Here is a 20,898-nt window from a genome sequence, read left to right as displayed (position 1 = left end):
TAAATAAATATAAATGGTACAAACGTTCCAACAAGATGCAGAATTACATTTGGTCTGGATACATATGCACAAGCAACATTTATAACAGCAAAGCTGCAACACTGAGAAAACATCAACCTGAGACAGGAATGTGATACTAAAGCAACTTGAGCAGAAGGGAGTGTACTAAATACTTGGGAACAGATGAATAGCCTTCAATAAAACATGAACAAGGCCTAGTAAGGAATACTTCAGAAGCCTAAAGCTAATATTTATACTGTTTTGACATACAGGAATAAAATCCAGGCTAAAAATTTTGCTCTTCCTGGTTTAACAGCACTGAATCAGTTACACGAAAAAAATGCTTCATGCTCAACAAATGATGCATAAAAGCAGAACAAACCAAGAATACGTATCCCTTAGTCAGAAGGAGGTATACGCCTCCTCAAAACTGACTACATGCATAAGTCTGCTATCACAGGGACTGCATAAATAGCTGCCATCCTCATCAGATCCAAATACAATGAAGGCTCTAAAGCATAAAGAGAAGTTGTCTAAGAGGGCACTGTTGCTTTGTTTAGCCTAAGTGGGGGTGGAAATCAAAACAGAAGTAGGAGTGAATTAGACAGCAAATGATTGCTAGACAGCAAAAGAACACAAAGAAAATTAAACTGGAATATAGTGGCTGTTTCAGAAAACTCTCAGAACCACATGCTGACCAAGATTTGATGCAAAAATTAAAAAGTGAACTGACACCAAAATATGAAAGGTTAATAATGGTAGCCCAAGATCGTGAATTACATATATGATGGTTTAAAAAGTCAGTTGAAAAAGTGTGAGAAACTGCAGGTTCTGTAAACAGAACTGGAAACAGCTGCACATCTTGTTGGGTATGGAATTCGTGCCTGAGGGCCTGTATACTGAAAGGCACAATAATGTGACCAGGGTGCTACATTAGGGACTGTGTGAACACCAATATAAAACTGCAAAGTACTGGAAAGATGAACCAGAAATCATTATAGACAATAATGAAATTTAGATCATATGGGATCACCCAATACCAACAGTTGGAAAAAATACAGATGCAAGAAAATCAGATGTTACTAATGTCCAAGAGGGAGAGAGAGAAAAATGTAGCATTAATCAGTGAGATTTCTATACCCAGTGAGTACAGCATCTTTTCGTACAGACACAATGTTACAAAATACCTATATTTGCAAACAAATGAGAAATGTGGAATACCATGGACAGTTCCAATAGTAGTAGGAGCAACTGGACTAATAAAAAATGCAACCGTGTATGAACCGCATAAGGGAACAATTCTGGGTACACTGTGGCTGATGAAAAGAATAATTTTGGCTATCAAAGACCAACGCCATACTAATTTCATGAACTCTAATCGTACCTTGATTTAGGAATGGAATCCATTCCCATCACAGTATTAGAAACTCAAACCATTTGGAGAGACTAAAGAAGAAAATACAGTCAAGTAATTTAACAGTTATGAAGTGGGAAGAAGCACTCATGAAGGTGTCAGACAAACCTACATGTCATACGAGATCACATTAACTGATCATGATAAAATGTCCACTGCAAACCGGCATCATCCACATTCACAGATATGGTCACAAGTCAGGAAAACTCTCAATCACTGACGGCTAAAAGAAAAAAAATGTGGATCTCTGCATACTGACTGCTACAATGTCTTTCCTGATGAAATAGCCTTTTTACAAAAATAACCCTCAAAATAGGATCTCTGCATACTGACTGCTACAATGTCTTTCCTGATGAAATAGCCTTTTTACAAAAATAACCCTCAAAATATTTTTCAGTAACTGGTTACCTTTGATGGGCTCATAGGACCAGCAAATGCCCTCACTGCTAAAACTGGATCTTTTGGACTGACAATGTGCCTGTGACTAGTTGCGAAAGATGTAGTATCACAAGGATCTGGAGACCAAGGGGTGCCAATCACTGGTGCTGTAGAGTTATCTTCAGCCCTCAGCAAGGGTATGTAGCACCGATCTGAAAGAGCAAACAGTGCATTAGGATCACGCAGATACACACAATATGAATAAACAACCCATGCAGAGTAAAGCTTTCAGTACACATATGTAAATATGGCTGCACAACGGCTAGTCCTGCTGTCCAGTATTAATCCACACAACTCAAAGCACAGCCTTTAATTAACAAATATTTTACTCTGGTCAAAAAGAAACTATTGGTCCATAGACGTTCTGAGGAAAGATGTAGCAAAGCAATGCAGTGCTTCAGGTACAGCTGGGTCAGTGGAGCTACAGGTAGTACACTCAACTTAGAAGCAGAAGGCTGCAAGTTCTATTCCTGCAACACGAGGAGGAATGCTGACACTTAAGTGCGTCATCCCTCAGAAGAGATGTTAAACAGAAAGCCAATCTGCTTGATTTGGTGGCAGCTCAGGTGGATGAAAAAGATCCCACCTCACACATCAAATTACATGCAACATATTTACATTAATTCTACATTCCCCCATTGTTAACAAAACCAAATTTGTATAAACTCCACTTTTCCACGACCACCACCTAATATTTCACATAATATTTGATAATATCCACTTTCCATTGAACATAATCTTTCATTCCAAATTGTCCATATAATACAGAAAACTTTTTATCCGGATAACTAACCTATTCTTTACTATGCTTTCCACAAAAAACATTCAATCACATCCATATTTTTCTATTTATAATCTTGTAATTCTTTTACAATTTTATTTTCTGTTACTTTTTCCCATAAATTTTTAACTCTTACATGTTAATAAAACATGCTATGTTTGTAACTCGCCACAAAAATGACAAATCCTTTAATTTACTTTTTTATAAGGCATATTTCCTTTTACTGGCAACTTATTACATCTAACCTCCCTAAGAATTCTTGACATACATTCTTCATACACCATTTATCTCTGCTTCACAGCTTTTACTACTACTTCTGTTAAATATTCCCATGGATTCACACAACAGTTTTGCAACATTACATTTTCATACCATGATTCCCCATTTCTTTTATTCCTTATATCATTAATTTCCAGTTTTATTTTTTCTTGATGCATTTTATTTCTCCACCCCCCCTTTTATTCAACTCCGTTTTTTTATCTCCACCCCCCCCCTTTTATTCAACTCCGTTCTTTTATATTTCTTCTTAAATGTACTTATTTTCTTTTACATTCCAACACCTTATATAAGTTTGAGGCTCATACTACTCGATTCAGTAAACCTAAACCCCCATTCTCCTTATCCAGATATAGCACCCTTCTTTCAACTGGATTTAACCTAAACTGCCAAATGAATTGTACTATAATTTCGAGAAACGGTTTCTCAAATTCACTTGGTATCATGTATACACTAGCTATATATGACAATTTTCCTATCCATACTGTGTTTACTAAATGTACTTTTTTCTTAAATGACAACCTATACCCATTACATGACACGGAGTCACTTTAAATATCTCAATTTTCTCCCATTATTTATTCAATACATTGCATTCTCCAAAATCAGTTCCTAGTACTGGCATTTTTAAAACTGTATTCCCTCCATCTGTTTATCATCTCCAAAACAGTTATATTTCTTTATTACATTTTAATTCAACTTCTTGCAATCTGTTATGCACATATATAATTACCTCTTTCATTATTTTAGCTATTACAACATCAACATATGACATAATAGGATATGGAATACCCATTTCCTGTACACGTTTACTTTTTCTAATTTCATTTATCCCTTTTACTACATAATTTATAACAATTAAACTACTAATTGGACATTCTTGTTTTTAAACCTCTATTCATCTCTACTACTTCACTTAAACCAGACACTTAAAATTTTAATGTTAGTATTTTTATATATTGATTCACATATTTTATACTACAATTATATTCTTCCATTATTTGCAATAACATATCCATCTCTATTGAATAAAATGCTTTTTTTTTTTTTTTTTTATCAGACATCAAAGTTTGCCTCTCTCTGTCCTTTCTTAATATCCCTTATTAGCATTAATAGCATTAATAATTCTTGGTTTCCTTTTCATTTGACCCCACTAGTGGCTTCTTCCATTATGTAATTCAATTTGTTTTCTAATATTTTCTGTATTATCTTGTTTACATTACTGGCTATTTTTTTACTACATTCTTTTCCCCCTTTTTCCATATAAATCTCATAACACTCCTACATATTGTCTACAAAACCAATATTATTTAAACATTCATTAAATGTCTTTACCAACATTTTTTGCCATTGCATTAGATATCCCATACTATCTAGCAAAGCTGCTGAACTTGTATTTAGCTTCTTTGTTACCTTTTCACAACATATAACTGCAATTTCTTTTTCTAATTCTTTGCTCATTTCTAATGTAAACTGCTTTACTCTCCACTATTTTTTCTTTTCCTTTATCTTTCACATAACTATGATATTCATAACATTTTGTTTGCTTTCATTTTTTCTGTTTTCATTTCTCACTGCTCCACTATGCTCCTTTACTTTTTTTTTTTTTTTACTTAAATGGCAATACTTTTTTCCTTTGTAAAAAATATTTGTTTATATAATCTTTGATTCTTTTGATAAATCTCTTTTCTAAAATATCCCCTTTCACTCCTATCAAGATTATATAAAGCAGGTTTTTGCATTTCTCTGTATTCTTTATATTTGTCATTTTCTATTCTCCCAAGTTCAACACAGTACATTCTTTTACATTTCTCCTTAAATATTATCCACCATTTTGATAGTTTGTAAAAAAAAATCTGTCAAATGGCCTGTTCATAACATTACTTCCTGACCATTCTTATTCCACTCCTTTTCATTAATTCTCTTAAATATATAAAAAATTGAGAAAAGAATTTTCATCTATTTCAATCCATATTGCTAAAATGACCCGAAAAAAAATTATACTCCATTTTTTATTGTTCTTATAACTTTAGTTATCAAAAAATAATCTTTTTCATTTTCCTTTTCTATAAGTGCTTTACTCAAACACCACCACAAGGTGTTCTTGTAGGTCGACGCTAGATTTATTAACTAAAACAATGAAAAACAAACTGAGTAAACCAGCACTAAGCACTTTCACCCTTCCTGATTACAGGGCTTCATCAGAGTAAAGACATTTTGCATTAAGAGCTTTTTTAAACAAATTAAAATTATGTGATCAGTACGCAGGATCACTAAAAAATGCACTTAAAAATTACTTGTTAAAAGCTCCCTACAATAAACACAAACCATAACAAAAACAATAAATCTCATTTAGTAACACCTCTAATAAGCCCTATTGCTGTTCAAATAGATAACGCTTCCACATATTTGTTGCTTATACCCAATACTAGGTGGCTATTCCCCATATAACATACTATAACTTGGATGCCCTTACTTTTAAGACACTACTCAAAGAAAAATTTTCATTAATTCCTAGAGATGATATGGCATCTAATCTCAATTGCCATTCAATCTCCAGTTTCTCTAACTTTGTTTTGTTGTCACCTGTGGGGCAAATTCTGTCAATAACAAAAAAGACAAATTTCTTAAAATTACTACACTTACTGTGGGTGTAAAGGGCATTATCGGTCTTCTTTATCTGGTATCTCTCACGTGGTCAGTCATTCTTTCTCTTAACTTTTTGGTGGTTTTACACTACATAAAACGCCGGACAGCTGACACAGGTTGCAATGTACGCTATAATTTCGATATTGCAGTTGTAGTGTCCGGGGCAGGGAGTACTATGATTATAATCGTCCAATGCTACATATGGACTTACATTAATGTATTTACATGTCCTACACATGTACACTTCGACATGTTATATCTATAACCCCTGTTTTTTGTGTTTTTGTCCTTCCTCCAAACGCACTTTCAGGTTTAACCCCTACAAAAAGTTGGGTAAAAAGTAACATGCAGGACATGTAAATACATAGCCCCTGTTTTTATATAGGGAAAACCAAAAGGAAATTCAAAAACAGGGTATATATGAACATCTTAGGGATATTAAAATAAATAAAAAAAATGATGAATGCTCTGGCCAAGCACTGTATGGAAAGACACGGCCATTCTTTTAAATTTATTTTACTTGATGTCCTGGAGTTAGATAAAAAGGGGGACTGTGGACACTTTTTAAAGAAAGTCGTTATGGTAGATACACTTATGCGGCACAATGGCCTGGTTTAAATTACTTATTTTCTATTTCCTCTCTTTTAAAATTAAATGCACCTGGGAGATAATGAATACACACTTTTTTGATTGAAATTATTTTGTGTGAAGATCTTACGCATATAAGTACTTTATATAATATATATATGCATATACAAGTGTGTGAGTATAGGTATATTTTATGTGAAAATATTTTAGGTTTTAATTCAATTACTATAGTTATTTTAATACATATTTAAAGAATCATTATGTTTAGCATACCTTTGTTATGGATGTATGCTGCTTTTTGAACATAAGGTAATGTTCCTTTAAGCAAATTCATTTAGATAATTGATTTTGTGATAGGCTGAGTCAGGGGCGTGTGTGGTTTTGAAATGCTTTTAACTACTGTATTGTGTTTTTTGTATTTATATGATGAAGTCTCTGAATGAGCAGAGACTAAAGCACTTATCTACTGGTCTGACATTAAACATTTGTAGCCTTCTGTGGATCTGTGTGCTTTGCCTGCCTTCTGCCAGAATGTTTTTTGTTGGTTTTGCTGTTTTCACTCCTACCCGAGGCCAGCCCGCTTCATTCAGGCTCATGCCATACCCCTACCCCATTCCCACCCACCCCTATATCACTACCTTTATACCTAAGCTAAACACACACCCTGTACGATTCTCCAATCCACTTCCCTCCTGCCTCAGCTAACCACACCCTTCTAACTTCAACTCTTATACACAACGTCCTCCTCACTTACCCTACCTAGACTCAACCGCTCAATACCATACAACACTCTACTTTCCTATACCTCACTTCCTGATTCCACACCCACTCTCCAATTAGAATGAAAGGCCAAAACTGCTTGCTCTACAACACTATCAGGCATCCTCCTCCTTGTTTTCGATGCTACCAACCCCATAACTTCAAAATTAACCAAGCACCCATCCCCAACACTCACATACACCTCACCACACCTCCTATACAAACTTAATCATTATATCACAAAGACTTACCCTAGATTTAATACTAATGTCCTCCCTTAAAGACATATACAACACACCAACACTCAGTTGTCCTTCTAAAGGTATAAACAAACTGAAGTACCTAATTTTGTACTCTAACAAAGATAAAAATCCGATATCCATCACAATCCTGGACACAGCTGTACCTCCCATGTAACTACCCATTACCTCCAAGCTCCTGTTCCTCCACATCCACCCAAAATTTCAGACACCACTACCTACACATCTTTATCTATTACCAATAACTCTGATCTTCTCATTGCATGCTTTAATCTCAGAAGCCTTTTAAACAAGTTACCCAAATTCCATGCCATCCTTGCCTCCTACTCCCCAGATATTGCAGTCATAACTGAAATTACTACAAATGGTTACAATACTTTAAGACATGACTGGATAAACAATGTGGTGGGGGTGTAGCAATTATGTTTAAAGAATCACAATCTAGAAAAACTAAACTGTTCCCCGCCAGACATCTCTCATGCTGAACTCCTTATCACTCGCCTCCAAATTAATCATCACAAATCCATTAACATCATAGCCATCTACCTACCAGCAGGCAACAACCTTCACAACATAGAATCCCCCTCCTATCCTGATCATCTTTTCTCTATCCCAAGAAACCATCATTCTAGATGATTTCAACCAAGACTGGCTCTCCTGCTCCTCCGATTCCCCTACCTCATTTATAAACTTACACAACTTAATCCAAATTATTAACTACTCCACCCGCATCAACAAGCACTCTAATAAAATAAAACACTTCAACTGGATTTCAACCAGCAAACCAAACCACGGGTACCAGGGCAGGCTATCTACCAGTCACGCTAAGTGACCATGCCCCTACATTTCTAGTTAAGAAAAAAAAAACGTATCCAAACCAGCATCTTGTATATAGTCGCAGCAAAAAATACTTCTCTAACACCTTCAATGTACTACTACAAAACTGCGACTGATCCCCCATGAAAAAACCTGCAACTAGACCTACCTGTAAAATACTTTGATAACCTATTCCTTGAAATATTAAATCTTGCCCCATTAGAAAAAATCACCAAAAAAACAAATGGCTACCATGGCTTTCTAAACAAAACTAAAGAAACAGAGATAAAGCCTGGTCACTATATCATATGACCAAAAATAACGATCTCACCCTTTACAAACAACTCCGAAACCATGCTAAGAAAATCATCAAGGATAAAAGAACCTATTTCCTCACCTGCCAACAAAAATACCAGGACAATTCACAAAAATCCTGGCAGAATATCAACCATGGTAAAACTCCCCTCACTACTAACTCCTCTGTGCCCTTAGCCTCACAATTCAATTCCCACGTCAACTCCATCACTTCTCTTCTAGACAACAAAACAAACCCACCATTCACTGTCCCCTCCCCTACCTCTAATGATGCAAACTCCTTCTCCTTTATTCCCATTCCAACTTCCTACATAAACTCCTACATGAATTAAAATATGGCCGCGGTGGTGCAGCGGTTAAGCATTGTCGCCACACAGCAAGAGGTTCTCCCGTTAGATTCTCGGCTGAAGTGCCTTCTGTGTGGAGTCTGCATGTCCTCCTCATGGTTGAGTGACGTTAAAGACATGCAGGTAGGTGCTAGCTTGAATGCGCATGCCCTCTTTGAAGGCTGGGCATCGGGCTAGCAACTCGGCACCGTAAAAATCTACTGCCAATCATGAGCGGACCGTTCTTCTGTGGCGACCACTAACCGGGAAAAGCCGAAAGACAGAGAAAAGTAAAACCCTGCTGCTTAGCTGCCAACCAACTTCTAAACGAATACCTAAAACTAGCTGCCCCATCCACTGCCTACCCTATCTCATTACTAATAAAATGCTCCATCTCCAAACAGTACATTCCCAAATTATGGAAAATCTCTCATACCACTTCATAAAGGCAGCCCATCTACAGACATAACTAGCTACTGTCACACTGCCGTTCTATCCCCCCTTGCCAAAATTCTAGAGAAATGTATCCAGCAGCAACTCTTGAATCACCTCACTACCAAAAACCTACTCTCCAGCACACAGCTTGGCTTCAGGCCTACACACAGTACTAACTCAGCCCTCATAACCTTTACAGAGACCATTCGCCAGCTCAAAAATGGACAACTAGTCTCAGCCATTTTCTTAGATATGTCAAAAGCTTTTGAGTGTCCCATCAGCTGCTCAAAAACTTGCCACTTACAATCTCAATACCACACCCCTAACATGGTTTCACAGTTATCTATCTGACCGTCAACAGGCCACTAAATGGGCAAACAGCCTCTCCCTACTATTACCAGTCACCACGGGAGTTCCACAAGGCTCCATACTTGGGCCCCTCCTCTTCATAATAGTTACCAACAACCTATATACTGCCACCCAACATGCCATAGTCTTCCAATATGCAGATGACTCCTACCTTACCTGCTCATCCCACTCCACAAAAGAACTCCAGCACAAAATGCAATCATTCCAAGACATTGAAAAGTACCTCACCAGCCACCAACTAATCCTAAATCCAAATAAGACCAAGCTCATAATTTTCTCTAATAAATCTTCCAAACCCAGTGCCCAATCCCTCTCCATACTATCTAACAATGGTACAAAAATTTAACCCACCAAGCAGACCAATCTGCTAGGGGTAACCAAAGATGACTCACTAAAATATGATAAACACATATGACCATCAAAAAAATCCCTCTAAACTAGGTGTTCTATACAGGATCAAACCTTATCATACACAACAAGCTAGACTGGCCAGTGCACAATCCAACTTGCTAGCCACCATCCAATACTCCTCCGAGGTCTTTACTAACCTATCAAAAACTGATATAAATAAACTAGACTCCTGCTATAACAGAATAGCTAAGTTTGTCACCAACCCCACAGAACACACCACTGCACTGATCTGACAGCTCAACTGGCTAGAACTTCCCAACCTATTACTAAAACACCTTTCACTTGCCCATAAAATCATATTCAACCCTACCAACGTGCCCAGCTCGATCAAACCTAGCCCAGCCAAACTGTAGGCTCCTTTGATCATCCAACAAACTAATGCTAAAAGTAACCCAGTCTCACAACCATCACAGACACTCCCTCTACTACCATAAAATACCTAAAAATTGAAACAACCTTCCTCAACAGTTAACTAAAAAACCCAACCCGTCCACATTTAAAACTACCCTGAAAGACTATTTAAATGATAATTGGCTATGCCCCTGTATTGCTCCCAAATAATATTCTTCCCATTTTTCCCACTCATCTCACATAGGGCTATTCCACTATCTGTCTTATCTTTATTAATCTTTGTTCCTTCAGATGACAAAATTTTGTAAAACTACATGACCAATTTTGGTCTTTCAGAAAAGAGACTCGCCTTGTAAAGCTACGTGACTTATGTAACTCATATATTGTAAAAAATATTATTCCTGTATACCTGAAACACATGTTTATATTGTATTCTATTACATTTTGCTATAATATTTTTGGTAAACTCATTTACATATTGTTAGCAATGTACTACTTTAAGTTTACTGCTTGTACCTTAATAATGTTCTTTTTATTATGAAGCTTTTCTCCCAAAGTCTCCGATGAAAACAAGTTTTTTTTTTCAACCCAGTTGACACTACCCGGTTCACAAATGTAAATAAATGTTTCTTTACCCAAGTTCCATATTATACTGCCAAACCATAACGTCTTTCTTCTTTAAACTCCTAATACCATCAAATACTATAAAATCGACCTCATACCAGTATTAAACCACTATATCACTGCAATTCTCATTAGTACATTCTTTTACTATTAACATTAACAGATAGTATCTTAAGATTTGCCACCCTTCTCTTGAACTTATAAGCCATTGATAGTTATTGATCCATTTCCTTTCTTTTTACTATCAATGCAAAGTCCTGATTTTTTCCCCTACCTTTTTCCCCAATTGAAATTTGTAACCATTTTCCAATCTACATCTTCTCCATCATTACCTTCTGTTCCACTCTCCCCTCTCCCTTTTTGTGCATTAACCACATTTTCTTCGATTTCCTATCTTGACTTACCCTTTTATGTTGTTCCTCCTGTTGTAACTGTTTATTATATAAATCTTCGTTATTACGTCCTTCTACATCATATTCTACACTTTTTCCCCTTCTCACAATCCATCCATACATGCTTCTTTACATTTGTAAAATCTTTTCACCTTTTTTGCATCATGACCAATTTCCCCACAAGTAACATCTCTTTTTATTACCATTACTTACAAAATGTCCCTCTTCCCGAAAGTAAAAAAAAAAAAACGTTTTGGGTTGTTCCCAATACTTAGCTCTATGACCATAAACATTAATCATGCTTGGAATATGTATCATTTTACCATTTTGAAAATCACTTTACAGTCCCAACGCCCTGTGTCAAAGTCCTCTAACAATTTAAGAAATGTCCTTTACTACTTTACAAAAATTCTTTAATAAGTATTTTTATTAGTCACTCTTTCTGTCCAAAATTGTAAGGTACCTTTTGTCTAGGTTTCCCAAAAATAAGTCTTTACAATATATTTATTCCACGTTTACATTACTTTTTTCCATATTTCCCATGAAAAAAATCTAATATTTCACCAGTCTCAAAGAAAATGTGACAAGTATTTTTTAATCAGAATGAAAGCTTACACCTCTTGCACCCTTATTCACGGACACAAAAATTTTGTACCATACTTCATACCTGTCCTTCTCCAATTCTTTACTTTGGATTCTCGCTACATACTTCTCTCTTTCCAATTCTTCTTTTCCCTTTGAACTTATTTCTGCTCACGAAACACTTTTGTGAACTATCTTTTCCTGTCCTCTTTTCTGGTTGACTCTTTCCATGTCGCCCCATGATAGGTCCTTACCAGTCTCCAGCTCACTCTGTTCTACCAACTACTCTAAGGTATCATCACATAATTCTTCGAATTGGAGGGCTGTAATTATAGCTTCTTCCTTCTGTTGCTCTTTACCCTTCAATTCTTCAAAAAGATCCCTTTAGAATAAATCCTCTGAATCCTCAATCCGATCTCCTTCCAGCTTTCCCAAAACAGATCTCCTCCACTTGAAAGAACATCTCTGCGTAGACATTCCTCTAATTCATTCTCCTTCAAAGCCATGTTTTGCATGCCATTCACCCAGCTGGCACTGCACTAGGAATAGCTTGGATGCCTGAATTTGTCAGCTATATGCATTATGAGTGTTGTAGTGGTAGGGAAAATTCCCTTATGCCCTAGCCAAACTTCCACTAATGGTTTAAATACCACATTAGGTTTCCCCCGAAAAAGAGGCCAGTGGAACAAGCCCGGTAAACAAAGAAAAAAAAAAAAGATACTACAGGAAGCCTATAACAAGACCATGTGCAAAGTAGTAAAAGATACAAACAGAAATTATGACCTATAATACAACTAAGAAATCATGTAAATTGACAATCAAGACATCTGGCCGTGAAGCTGTGTAAAATGTTTTACAGCTAAAACCCAGTTCTACCTACAGAAGCTGCAGGTTGCAAGGTATAACAACTAATACAGGACACAAAATAGATTCTTGACACATACAAAGCTGAAGTTAGATGAGGAATAAAAATAAGGAAGGGAGCAAATCAAAGTACTTGGCATTAGCTCTGTAACTACAAGAATGGAGGGAATGCTGTGCATGTTTTAGGAAGATAAATGCAGGGGAAGCTTCAAAGTTTAAGTAGAAGTTTACGATTTTCTGGGTAAATTAAAACCCACTGAAGAAAATTGGAACAGAGAATTATCAGCAAGACAGCAGCAGAAAAGGGCAGGAAAAGACTATGAAAGTTTCATGCATTACAGGGGGCTGATTTTCCAGATCAGAAATGGATTATCAAGTTGAGCATTTGTGAAAAGATGTGAATCATTCTTGCCAACATGACATATCCCCCACCCACCCACCTCAAACTCCTAGTACATGTTAAGCAGAGTAGCACCCTTGCCACCTTCAGGTTAAACAAATACAGGATGGGCAGCCTCAAGTTTTCCATTTACTGGTCTTGTATTACCCCTCCGTGAGGCTGGAGGGAGTTTCTGAATATGAGTTATTGGCTAGGCCTGTAAGAGTCTGCAGAATGATTGCTTAGTACTTGCCTATGAACCCATAATATGAATTCCCATAAATACCAAAAGTATATAATGTAAATTATCACAAACATGAATATGTTCATAGGAATTTACAAGGCAATTGAGCCAACTGACAATTTGCTCCTTGCCAGTGCCCAACCTTAGTCTGCACCACCTTTCTCTAAGAGGACTAGGTCAAACAATCCCCAAAATGAATTTGTGGATATCCAAGCAATCATCAATATCCTGTTTGAAGGATGGAATTGTATCGTGTCACAGTATGCAAGTACAGCATAGAGGTAGGAGAGTCACTGCGCAATCAACTTATCTCTTCAACACTTCAAATGTTGCCAATCTGTGGATGACTATTCAGGTCCCTTTTTCCTAGTATTTACGGGGTTATTGGATTTGTCGAGATAAAAGATCCAAATCAACTAAACTCCTAAAGGCATGGAATGCAGAGACAGATCTCCTTTAAGGAGTTTGTAAGATAATGAATATAAATACAGTGTTCCCAGTTCTCTCTTGATAGGCAAGACCATTTAAGCCACTGACCTAAGTTAAAATTCTCTTAGGTCTTAAAAGCTGTTTGACGAGGTACATTCCAAAGTAGGCAAAGTGCTAAATGACTAAAATCAGTGCTGAATACAAGAGAAAGTATAGCTGTACAAGTTTCACTTACTATTAACAGTAGATATCTGAATTCATCACTGCTGCAGTAGAATACATGCTATATGGGATATGTCCTGCCCAGCACACAACTAAACAGCTTCTAAAAGCTCTGGTTCTTTCCCACACCTTCACTCTACAGCTGACAGGTCAACCCCGTGGGGGAAATTAGAAGTCAGGTGAAAATTTCTTTGGGACTTTCTCGCCCAAAAGGAGAGTGCACTCATTCTGAACCACTAAAACATATAATCACAAATAATTTTACATCTCAACAAATTATAAACAGTAGGGGGATGAAGTTGTTGGGAGGGTACTGCAGCAGGAAACAATTTGAATATCTATTACAGTTAAGTGCAATTTACACAACTGTACTAAGTTCATTCCCACTGCTGCAGTAGCCTTTAGACTATATGAGTTTGTTACCAAAGCGTATCCAACTTGGTAGGAGAAGGGCATGGATCCAGGATCTTCTTAAGAATAGTCCTAGCAAAGCCGGTCATGGACCTAGAAAAATAATACAGTTTGTAATACCTTGTGAATGTATATGCAAAGACCATGTAGCTGCCTCTAGGATACTTTGAGTCCACCCTTTTCCGATATGCCATTGGAGATGACAAGGCTTTAGTAGAATGAGCCTTTATAAAGCATGGAATGGTGGAAAAAGCTGAAGACAACCATTTGGAAATTATCTGTTTTGACATGCATTGCGCCTTTTTGTTTGTCCGAAAAAGAACTGACCTGTTTTTCTGAAGAACTTAGTTCTGTCAAGATGGTACCAGAGCTGCCTATGCATGTCCAGAGTATGAAGAATCCTCTTCCTCCTTTTCTGAGGATCTGGAAAAAACACTGGAAGACTGATGGCTTGATTCCAAGTAAACTCAAACATTTTGGGTATGAATGAGGGTGTTCTAAGTGACACCCAATCTCTATGGAAGTCCAGACAAGGTCCCCCCAAAATGAGCGCTTGCAACTCAGATGTTCTTCTTAGAGATGTCAGATCAATCACAGCAGTTTTTTATATAATGAACCCTATATGTCTGCTTGATGAGCAGGTTCAAATGGGAGTTGTGATTACATTTTCCAGCACAAAGTTATCACAAGAATGAGCAACCTGTTTAAAAAGGAAGTCTCAGATGGCAAACTCCTTTAAGAAACTGTCACTAAAAACAAAGAATGCAGATGATCCATATGCAGACATGCTTATGTGGCTGCAATATGTACCATGACAGATGAAAAAGAGATGCAAGAGGATTGTAACTCTCAAATATTGAAGTACATAAAAAGTTATTTACTCACCATAACATTCCATCTGTGCTGTTTTCATTCCTACTCAACTGCTGGGTTCAGATCCCATCCTTGGATTCATCTCTATTACTTCTTCCAGATTGTAGACACAAACTCTAGAGCACCTCCCATAATCTCCCAGTGACGTTGCATACCTTAGATCTAGTCTGCTGCCCACAGACCTACAGAGTAGTGGAGAATCAAAAACAGAATCTGGGGCTTAAATAAAGAAACAGTTCCTCCTAAATCCTTCTAGCTTTCCAAGATTAGATCAAAAGAGCAGGTCGCTGGAGGGAAGTTAAGGAAGAATGAAAATGGACAACAAAGATGGAATGTTATGGTGAGTACATACTTTATTTTCCACGTCATTTTCATTCATTCCTCAACTGTTACGACAGAATCCCCAGCTACTTAAATCCCAGGAGGACATCAAGGAAAATCCTGAGCACTGCTGAGCCAAAGGGTGCACCTTACAGACCAGATCTAATTTGTAATGAGCAATAAAGGTATGAGGATTAGCCAAGTTGCAGCAGCACAAATATCATCTAAAGAAGTTCTAGACAAAAAGGCTGAAGAAGTTGCCACATACCTGGTTGAGTAGGCTATTGGTGGCTTTGGTAAAGGCAAACCCACTTTTTCATAAACAAAAGTAATACAGTCACTCAACCATTTACCTAAAGTTACAGAAAGTGCTTTGCCTAATTTTAAATTAGGAAAGAAAAATGTTCAGATTTCCTTAATTCTTCAGTTCTGTGAATAAAAAAACATAACGGTCTACTAACATCCAAAAGAAGTAATATGTATTTCTACTTTGTTTGAGAAATTTTGAAAAAAGACAGGAAGGTTAATAACCTGATTAATTCTGGATTCTGACACTACCTTAGGTAGAAAGGAAGGACTAGTCTGTAAAGATACCCTTATCCTTATGAAAACTCAAATAAGGAAGTTTAGATGACAAGGAATGAAGTTCAGACACTCTTCTGGCAGAAGAAACAGCAACTAGGAAACCAGTTTTCCAGGTCAAAAATTCTAGTTAACACTTAGCTGAAGTTTCAAAAGGGGGGTTGGATTAAGGCCTGTAAAAAAAAATATTTAAATCCCAAGGGGAGAAGAATCCTTTACAGGTCTCAGCAGATATCTTGCTCTGAGAAAGGCTTTGCAAAGCTTGGAGGAAGCTATGGTAAGAGTTATTTACTCACATATGAAAATTGGAAATGGCTAATTGTACAACAGTTGAAGAGTTAGCCCCTTCATTGAAAAATTGTGGCCAAAAAGTCAAGAAACTTGAAAATAGATGCTTAAAATGGATCTAGATTCTTTTTATATGCCTAAAAGCTGGGATAATAGAATGCGGCAGACAGGAGAGGATAGCCTGGGCTGTCTTGCAATCAACAGAACTGGGGAAACCATGCAGTCAACTTGAGACCTGAAATGTCTGGATCAGTCATGTATGTGCTGGGTGAGACAGTAGGCCTTGAGTTGGATCCATAATCCAGGGTGGAAGTAGAAGATTAGGCCAAAGGAAGGGGAGACCAAATCTGTCAACACCAATAAGGTGCAATTAAGTTAATTGTGCCGTTCAATTGAGATGCTTTCTGGAGAAATCTGGGAATGAGGGGAGCAGGGGGAAGCATATAGGAGACCAGAGGGCCAAGCTTGAAGTACAGCATCTCTCAGGGACTCCTGCACTGGGGGGGGGGGGGTCAGGGCAAAGAACCTGCTGCAATTGGTGAAGGAAGATGCTAAGTGATTGCAGCATGGTTGGCTCCGACAGAAAATCCTCCCTGCCACCTTCATGTTGACAGACCACTTGGGAGGCATTAGAATGGGTCTCAGAAGTTTGCTCGAATGAGCAAATGTTCGAAACCCAAATGGCCAGGCATACTTGCACAAAAGTGCTTTTCACCAAAGAAGCACTTCCGCTTAAGTATGCCTGTTGCAGAGGCCCTACTATGGTGTGGATAAGGGAAAATTGCCTTTTCCCCAGTGTAGTGCAGTCTCGGAGGGAGAATATTAAAGTAGGGGGGTGTGCGGGGTGCAGGGGGGCTTTGCCCTCCTGCTAAAACGTTAATGCAGTGGGGTTTTTTTTGTAACATACTTTAATGAAAGCGCTTTTTCGATAAAAGCGTCTGTTAAAGTGTTCGGTTGTTATGGATTCGGACATTTGCTCATTTGAGCAAAAGTCATAAATCCATTAGAAAAGACCTGCTTACCTTTCCTGGAATTATGTTGGACTTCTGCTGAATGCACATTGCTATCAGAAAACGAATGGATTAAATTGCCCATTGCCAGTGTCTCTCAGCTTTTCAACAAAGGGGGGTAAGACCTGGCTCCCCCTTGTCTGCTGTTACACCAGACCACTGACATTGTCCATCTGAATCTCAACAGCCTCTTTTGGGAAAGAGTCACGGAAGGCCTGCAATGCTAGGACAGCACATCTGCAGGACAATGGAAAGCATGATGGCCTCTTCAGGGGACCATGTGTGTTGGACTATCGCTCGCAAGAAGTGCACCCCCACCCAATGAGAGGCATCCGTGGTCACTGTAACCTTAGGTTGAAGGAGAAACAAAGGGACAGCCTTTCTGTATTTGACTGGAATGGATTCACCTCAGAAGGTGCTTTTTGCAGGCTTACATTATTTTGACTTGACTGGATAGCAGTTGCTACAAAATAGAACATCGACTTGGAATACTCCATTGAAGGATTCTCATATGTACCCTGCAAGCAGAATCAGAGAGATTGCTGCTGACCTGGATTCCAGTGCTTGGAGTATCAGACGTGATTAAAGAGAAGAACTCTGATCTTTCTGACCTGGAACTGAACAGTGTGAATTCAAGACAGAGGTAGAAACGCTATCTGAGTCACTGTATTGAACTTAACACCAATGAATTCCAGAGTCTGACATGAACTGAGTTGAGACTTGTTTCAACTGACAGAAATCTACAGATGAGCACAGCTGGAGTAAGAAGTCCCATGCTTGAATTAATTGGGGCTTGGTTGGAGTGGTCCAAAGCCAGTCGCCCAGATATGGAAATGCTCCGATCACCTGCAGTCTCAAGTGAGCTACAACTACTGCCATGCACTTGGTAAACACCCTGAGGGCTGTGGTGAGACCAAAGGGCAGTGCTCTGAATTGGCAATGACTGTTTACAAGCGGGAAGCGTAGATATCTTCTGGATTGCCTGCTCATTTTGATGTAATGGTACACATCCTTAAGATTTAACATGCACATTCAGTTCTCCTTGTACAGCAACAGTAGAAAGGGCTGAACAGTCACCATCTGGTACTTGGTATGTTTTACTGATCAGTTTAGTATGTTGAGATCCAAGACTGGTCTGCCAGCCAATCTTATTTTGGCACTAAAAATAATCCTAAGTTCTGGATTCTTTCTGGTCTTGGGGGACCTCTGATGACTCTTCCAGCAGCTTATTCCTAGTTTTGCTGCTTCCCTCTGACTGGGTGGAACTATGGGATTTTACATGATACTAGCGAGGTTGGATGGGAAAATGGTATTATAAGACCTCTGGATATTATTCTCTGCACCCATGAATCTTTTATTTCTAGCCAGCCTCCCTGGTGCAGGGTTAAATGACCCCCAACTTCCTCCAGAGGACAGTTGGGCCTCCTTTCAGGAGCACTGATAGTATCTGTGAGAAGGTATCCCTAGATCACTGATCATGCGGACCACCTCTACAGTGGGAAGGCATCTTCCACTGGATTTCACCCCTCTGCCCGTGGGGGAACCTAGGATTTTGTGAACCACATTTTCCATCTTCCATACTGGTTCCTAGGAAAAAGTCCATTGAGGGGTCGAAAAATGTATGCCACAAAGCAGGCAGCAGTTTTCCTTCCAGGTGATACCTAGAGTTTGCATCTTTTAATTTGGGGCCCAATAAGGAGGTTCCGTCAAAGGGAGCACTGACAAAAGAAACTTTGATGGGTTCCGCAAAAATCACAAAAGCACATCCATGTATGTCTCCTGTTGGAAATGCGTGAACCCACCACCTGTGAAACACGTTCACCCGCGTGGGAGATGAGCCTCATGGGCAAATTTGATATCGAAAAAAGGGTTGAAAACTGTGAGGAAATGGTCTCTACCTCAGAGGATATGGTCCCAGAGAGGGATTTGGAAAGTTCCTTGGTCTTGTAAAATGTGCCAAATAATTCAGCAACCTAAGGGTGAAAGTCGAAGCACAGGCACACTTCCAGAACCTGTCCAGTGCCCTAAACTTCCTGTTGGGGGGGGTGTGGACAGAGGAATTTTGTTCTGCCAGTTCCTTCTTCGTGGCTGCTGCTACGACTCCATGGCATCAATGGGAACTCATTTACTCCAGTGTGGTCTATCCTTATGTGGTACCACGCTCCTTCCACGCTGATCTACAGCCTAAATCAATGAACTCATAGAATGGCAGACTCGCACAGGAGGTAGCCAGACTAGCTTCACAGGCCTCCAAGAACATTAACTTCTCGTAAGGGACAATGGGGGACCAACGACCCCTTTGTTTTAGGAGTTCTAAGATACAACCAAATGAGATGACATTGGGTGGTGATCTGGGGGAGCTTTCCCCTGCATCAAAGTCAATGTCCTCAGTGACCGACTCTTGTGGAGAGTTAGTGTCTACTTTTGCCCTTTCTCTTCAGAGGAACCTCCTAGAAGGAAAACTGGAGGTAGAAGACGAGATTACTACACCCTGTTGAATGGGCTGGAGACTGGTTTGGGCTACCTGTCCCAGTGGAACAGATGACTAAAGCTCTATACGTACAATTGAACAGGACTGGGAAGTCACAGCTGAAGAGGGAAGACAAGTGTGAACTTTGGGAACAGAGAAATCTCGGTTTACTACTTTGAAGGTAAAAGCCTTGGAGAAAAACAAAACTGGATCTAATAAGTCAGGCATTCGGACAAGCTGCTTGAGAAAGGAACTGGAGCTTAACTGCTGAGCACCAAACCCCAAGGGTTTGATACTGGTCTGACAATTTCTGTCTCGAATACATCTTAGAGCCAGTGTAGATGCTATGGCTCCAAGAATCTGGCTCTGAAGTACTTTGCGCTGGATCACTCAGACACCAACGGAGTCAAACATGCCAACATCTTAAGATCTGTGTGATACTCCAGGACTTTCAGATCCAATGGTTATGAAAGCAAAGGTCAATTCGGAAAAAGAGCTAATACTGGAGGTGCAGTAGTAACAAGGGTCTTCAGACCGGATAGGGTCGGAGCCGAAAGAAATCCCATTTTTGGCTTGTTTATGAGGAAGCTCTGACAACCAAGCCAAATTTGCAAATGTTGTTGGACCCAGAGATCTCTTACAAGATTCTTTTCCATGAGAATCTCCCTTTTTTTCTATATGTTTGGGGATTTGAGCCCCCAAGGCTGTAGATGGAGGTTTAGAGGGCAGCAAGCCCCTAAGAATTAACTTATTCTTTCAGTCTATTAAAGCAAGGGTATGAAACACCTCACAAATATCACAGTTGGAGTCCAGGTTAGAAGACCCTAAGCAATACACGCACTTTGAATGTGCATCACAGTTTGGTATTTTGTGACCGCAGTCAACACCTTTTTTTTTTTTTTTTTTTTTTTTTTTTAAATTGGAAGGCTTGTCAGAAAAACATTTAAAAAAAAAAAAAAGGAAAAGGAAATTACCAACAATTATAAGCAAATGGAGAAGTACTAAAAAGTAATGTACAG

General features: G+C 38.6%; 1 protein-coding gene across 1 annotated transcript in view; it reads right to left on the bottom strand.

The window, feature by feature from the left end:
• LOC122792716 (ankyrin repeat and LEM domain-containing protein 2-like) overlaps positions 1–20,898 on the bottom strand; it is an 832,037-nt gene that overhangs the window by 691,767 nt on the left and 119,372 nt on the right. Inside the window, exon 2 of the mRNA XM_044060300.1 lies at positions 1,823–2,004. Coding sequence (XP_043916235.1) covers positions 1,823–2,004 — 182 coding nt within the window. The remainder of the gene's footprint in view (positions 1–1,822; positions 2,005–20,898) is intronic.

Source organism: Protopterus annectens, chromosome 2.part0 (genome assembly GCF_019279795.1).
Source record: "Protopterus annectens isolate FY-2018-M chromosome 2.part0, PAN1.0, whole genome shotgun sequence".
Lineage (NCBI taxonomy): Eukaryota > Metazoa > Chordata > Ceratodontiformes > Protopteridae > Protopterus > Protopterus annectens.
Note: the sequence above shows the minus strand (reverse complement) of the source record. Positions and strands in the feature narration are given on the sequence as shown.